General features: G+C 36.8%; 1 protein-coding gene across 1 annotated transcript in view; it reads left to right on the top strand.

The window, feature by feature from the left end:
• The window catches only part of LOC109480178, a 14,533-nt gene extending 9,990 nt beyond the window's left edge, over positions 1-4,543 (top strand). Inside the window, exons 8-10 of the mRNA XM_019782341.1 lie at positions 446-506; positions 2,191-2,315; positions 4,345-4,543. Coding sequence (XP_019637900.1) covers positions 446-506; positions 2,191-2,315; positions 4,345-4,473 — 315 coding nt within the window. The 3' untranslated portion in view covers positions 4,474-4,543. The remainder of the gene's footprint in view (positions 1-445; positions 507-2,190; positions 2,316-4,344) is intronic.
• The last annotated feature ends 1,641 nt before the right edge of the window (positions 4,544-6,184 follow it).

Genomic DNA, 6,184 nt, shown 5'->3' with positions numbered 1-6,184 from the left:
TGAAGCTTACACATTATCAATAAGTCAAAATTAGGAAGATAAATGATTGCAGACCTCAGCTACAAGCTTTCAGGTAAGGCGTGTCGGCCCCCGAAATCATGGAACGGACTACTTTCTTTCGCGGAAGGAAAATAAAACTGCCTCGAACTCTCGACGTGGCGTGGCGGCTGGACTTCGAACGATTCCAGTACAAAACTACAAGAGAATTAGCTGAAACCTAAATTCCTGCTTCGAGTACATCAAAGGAGGGGATGGCTTGTCTTATGATCCATGTATATCAAACACTTTGTCCGGTATCAGGCAGTAAGCGGGTGATGCAGCCCCAAAAGTTCTCCAGCCCTGGCGTTCATTTAGCTCTATGGTAATAGGCCAAAATTGCTCGGTAGTAGTACTATTGCAATAAGCCTTGTGACTGGTAAGTTTGACTGCCATGTTAATTTTACAGGAGGACATGATCGGTTCAGTCAGCTACATCCACAGTATCCAGCAGCTGGCAGAGAATCCTAGTGAGTTTCCTTACTCTTTAAAAACAACTGTTCTTGGCTATATAAGATGAATCTTGCTTACTGTGCTCAAGAGGTTTTGAGAACTGATATGTACATGTAGTATTTTATTATATATGCAATAAATGGTCACTGTGTGTATAATTAGAACTTTCTTTCACAGTAATCAATCCGTGACTTATAAGGGCAAAAACGTACAATGTAGGTATTTCATTTATTATTGTGTATGAATGACAAACTTTATTACATTTATTGCCACACTACGCTTACAACATGTATGAAATAATGAAAATATAATGATATATGAGTCCAACTTTATTTTTCATTCTACAACAAACGCGGTGCTAGTTTTGGTGGGTTAGGCTTCTTTTGAGGGAATGGAAGATGAATTTACATACTTCTTCTATGTGGGTTCTTTTTTATTATTATTTCAGTAATTACGGAAAAAGCAAGATTTTAAACCTTCTAGGAAAGTGAGGAAAATCAAGGGTTTTTTGGACACGACAGTAAATAAGAGGTTTCTAAAATCTTTAATGTTCGATTTTCCACTGGGTTTGAGGAGCAATATTGATTCTTCCCTGACACATGCAGTCTCCTATATCGCCTTTCTTGATTTCACAAGAGAACGCACCATTTTTTTCTGATCCAACATGTATTACAAGACGTGGGGACAGAAACCCAAGTTTTTTTTAAACTTATCTTAAAGTCGCTGCTAACGCAAACAAACGTATGTACAGACAACAGACGAACTCATTTTCCCCTTAGTAAAGTAAGGAAATTTGTATAAAGTGCATTTCCTAAGGGCACAAGATCGGTGGCATGGCAGGATTCGAACTTGGGACCTCTCGATTTTTCTAATCAGCTACATGTATGTATTCAATATAGGGTTAATGACCGGTCCTAGGTCCCGGGTTCGAATCCTGCCCAGTGTCACCGATCTTGTGCCCTTGGGAAAGGTACTTAACATGAACTTACTTCACTCAGGTGTAAATGAGTACCTAGCTTCCGCTAGGGGTGTCCCTGGGATAGGACGTTAAATGGGGGCCCCGTGTATGGGGCAGTCACACCCCACGCACGTTATAAAAGTACCCGACACACTTATCGAAAGGAGTAGGGGACCTTCCCGGTGTGAGTGGTTCAAACCTTACAGTCTTGTCTAAGGTTTCTTCATAAAACAAAAATAATCATATATAACCTATAACCACCGAATAAACGATCGAGTCCGCGGTCCTTTATTTTTATGTTAGCAGCAAAAGTAACGTAACGGGGGGGGGGGCAGTCGGCCCAAATGGCGGCCGTTTTTTAAAATATTGTCTATTTAGGGTTGTTCCAAGTCTAGAATAGGAGGGTCAAGTAAGATTTATAAATGATTTTCCTAAATTTACCGCTGATTTAAATAATGTATTTAGTTTTATCATAACTAATTTTAGTTACTGTTCTAATTGAGTGTATCAGAAAGTTCTTCATAATAAGAAGTAGGTTAGAAGAAGAAATACCACCCTGTCATGTAATGGTAACGTCTATCTCTGTTCTAACGTCATTCAAACTGAGCGGTCAGTATATCGGATATTAATGACATGGGTTTGGGGTGAAATGGAGCCTTCTGATTTGTCGATGTCATCTGACTGTATGATAATGTTTGGTATGATCTTCTATCCGATAATAACCGACTTGTTTCCTCCATCAGATCTAGAGGAGGTGACCGTACGTACTCTGGGGATTAAGAACTTGGACGTGGAAGAATTACTGGAGAGAGAAGTGCCGGTGAGACTTTTCTCTGGAACCAGCATGAAAACCAGCGACTATGAGGAGGTGAGGGATTTAAAAAAAATTTTTTAAAATTTTATTAGCACATACATAATGAAAAATTATACAAAACTAGAAAGGCTAATATTTGCTTTGGAGCAAATACAGCGATGGGTTCACCACATTTTACCACATGGCAGGGAAAGAATGAGAAACACAAGGGAAAACAATGATTTAGTAAATTACATTGATATAACTATAAGATGAAGTAACATACAACTAAAACAACAGTTGGATAGCTATTCCCTACTTTATTGGTTAGGATTTTTAATTGCATGATGCAAACTGTTGATTTTCAAAATAAAATAAAAAACGTTCATGCCCCGCATTCCAATGCTGGAGCAGAAAAGCTTGAAATACCTACCAAAACACTTGAATAAAGACATACTGTCAGTATGGAAATGCTCTGTGCAGGTGTTAATCAAGTTAAATCCCAACAGCCAATCAGCAAGAAATGCTCTGTGCAGGTGGAAATGCTCTGTGCGGGTGTTAATCAAGTTAAATCCCAACAGCCAATCAGCAAGAAGTATAGAGGAAAGCTGCATGCCTATTGGTTGATGCCCTGCATTCCATTGTGATGACTCATGCCCAGACGTGGTAAACACGGCACACTAACACAGTAATACATTTGCTATAACACAGCCAAAAAACTCAAATAAAACCATTCTAAAAGCCTGTATCACAAAAGTTAAAAAACGCCTAGGGGTATTTGCCCACTGTACCTCCATACCAAATTTCAGGACCTTAGGCCCTAAAATGAAGAAGCTGAATACATTTAAAGATATGGCAGGAGGAGAAGGAGGAGAAGGAGGAGGAGAAGAAACATCAGAAAAAGCAATATGGGTTCACCACCACTTCGTGGTGTGGTGAACCCATAATAATACAAAGGAAATAAATGTGCAAATTTTAGAACTTGTTTCTTCTTTCACTTAACTCAAAGCTGTCGATGACTCCACCCAAAATCCATTCTAAAGGACAAGAAGAAAATGAAAATGAATGAAAATGAAGAGTCTATTATTAACCATACCAGTAACACTTGTGTTAAGTTATTTGTTAAAGGTTTATAACCACCTTGATTTTATAATTAAGGCAACGGTCTTGCAAAAATTTTATTTGCACTCTCGCATGAGTTTTAGGGTTCCCAGATAATGCCATCCATGTGATAAAATCAACATGGCCTACGCGGTAATGAGCCTCGGTCACAACCCGCAGTACGTGCATTGAAGCATAGAGATGCATGGATTTGTATGCAATACCAGTAGATATTAATAATCTATCTGATAACGCTATACGTATATCTGTTACTTTAAAAATTTGTTCACCTCTATGTTATACAAAATCAACACTCAAAATATCGCTATCACACAGTTCTAATTATTTCAAATTAACATTAATCACTGGTGCATATTATATGAAAATAAAATGTTCTTAATCGTTTAATTCTGATATTTCATATTGAGCGTTACCCAATTTGATATTTTGGTCTCGAGCTGTAATTTTTATTATGCCTGAGTGATTACTATTCCATCACTACGTATTGTTTTCTTGGAATGTTGAAGCAAAAAAAATAAAAAAAAACGTTATCAGAGATATTGATTAGTTTCTACTGGTATGGTTAGGCCATGTTGATTTGATTATATGGATGACATCCGCGCGCGCATGAATTTTCGGCCGTTTCAAAAAAAAAAGTTTTCAACCATACTGTAAATTGTACAAAACAGTTGCAAAATGAGCAAAAATATACCGTAAGGTACAAAAAACCATAGCAATGTCGTAGAATGCCAAAATCAAACGAAAAAAGACGAAATTGTAAAGAAATGAACTTGAAGACTAGATTATTCGCCAAACCATATTCTGTCCCATTTGTTCAACCCTCATGACCACGTAGATTTCATAATAAAAACAACTTTTTTCAAAACTTTTTTTAATTCGCACGCGCGCATCAGTTTTGGGGCTCCCGGAAGATGTCATCCATATAATCAAATCAACATGGCCTTACAGGGATTTACTAAAAAGTGGACTCTTTTTCTACCAGATCTGCAGGGAGGATTTCCCCTTGCTCTACCGAAGGATTGTTACTCAAGTTCTGTGGAAGTTTCTCCGTATCCGGCCTATTTCTTCTAGCGACGAGGTTCCCGCGGAGATTCAGCCCAAATTCTCCTGATCCAAACATTCGTGGGTGAACGGGAGGGTCGGTCATGGTTGTCTTTTTTTATTATTACAACATTTAATGACAAAAAGGACGAGGAAGATAGCGACATGCTCAAGCTAAAGCTCATGTAAATGTTGCCATCTAACATTACAAAAATAAATCACAACAGACACATATGCAACGCTTAATAATAACAAGGTAGAATAGATAAGATAACAATACATACTAACTATGTTACTGTGATCATAAAAGATATATGAAGAGGCATTGTATATGCAAGTAAATTGCAACTAGGTAGGTACTTTGACCAAACTTACAAACAGGTTTGTGACATGACCTTACAGTTTTTCTAAACCAGTTGTCTTTTTGTGGGTAAGGGGTGTAGTGAAATTTGACTTAATTTTGACTAAGATTCGACTCGATTTGTATAAAAGGTAGACGTGGGTTTCAATTCTGGTTAAGCTGCTGCCGAATGTCAGCCGACATCGGACGGCCAGTGTTCAGGTTCTGAATGTTTGCATGTATATCAACTTCTAATGTTTTGTGACGGGAGGTTAGTGGCAATGTTCAATAACAGGGTGAAAGATTAGGCACTGTTATTGTGATCACGCTATTCTTTCTTGTCTAAGGTGAAATCCTGGGTGTTATGGTTTATGTTTATGATAATAAATGTAGCAAACATCTCATTCATTATTCCATAATGTTATGATACCAAATACTTTTAAACACATTCGCTGACTTTGATTAAAATGTTGCTTATTGCAATATTGAAAGGTATAGAGACTGGGATTGGAAACTAACATTTAGAGCTTAAAATAAAACAAATAAATCTAATTATTATCGTTCTTGTACTTGTGACTGTGTGCATTTTGTTTCAATGGGATAGTTTAGAGTCATGGAAGTCATCACATTTCAGGGTAGAAAAATATACATGACGTCTTCTGAATAAAGCAATCTGTAAAATATTGACACCCTGTCTCAACCTGTCATATATTAGGTGAAAGGTTTACAACTGTTGAAAATCAACAGTTAGCATTATGCAAATAAATCCTTACCAATAATGTAGGGGATAGCTATCCAATTGTTGCATTCTTATTTATATGTCACTTCATACTATATTTATATCAATAAAAAGAATTGTTTTCCCTTCTATTTCTCCTTTTTTCCCTGCCATGTCGTGAAACCTTTAGATTCTAAGTCAGCAACTAACCACAGCTACAAAAATGTAGATTGTAGTATGCCACGGGAAGAAAGAATTCGAACTTGTCACAAAAACTTGCGTGCGTAATTTTATTGTTTGCATCCGAACTAATATTGTTTCAAGAAACCAGCCTTTGCCTTGACTTTTACATCTAGAAAAGTACCTCCTATTTTGCGTGCATCTATACGACCTACTTACAGATGTATACGTCACTATATGTCACTATTTTTACAGTTTTGGCCTTTCAAAAGTTTTCTGTTCTCTGGACTAGAACCACCAATTATTGTACTTGCCTCTCCTTTATGATTCAGAATTGAAAAAAATGCCATTTTAATTTTTATAATTTACAAAAGAAAACTAGTCTCCTAATAACATCAGAAAATACACACATTATAGACAAATTGGGATCTTTTGTCTTCCGCTGCTTCAAAAAAATAAGCCATATACATGTTAAAAATTTAGTTCCTGCTTTAAGACTATCATAGTTAAATGTTACATTTGTATTTGTTTTATTGTAAGTCC

Source organism: Branchiostoma belcheri, unplaced genomic scaffold, assembly GCF_001625305.1.
Source record: "Branchiostoma belcheri isolate BF01 breed outbred unplaced genomic scaffold, Haploidv18h27 scaffold5, whole genome shotgun sequence".
In the NCBI taxonomy this organism is placed as follows: Eukaryota; Metazoa; Chordata; class Leptocardii; order Amphioxiformes; family Branchiostomatidae; genus Branchiostoma; species Branchiostoma belcheri.
The sequence above is the reverse complement of the archived record's forward strand: the minus strand, read 5'-3'. Positions and strand labels throughout refer to the sequence as shown.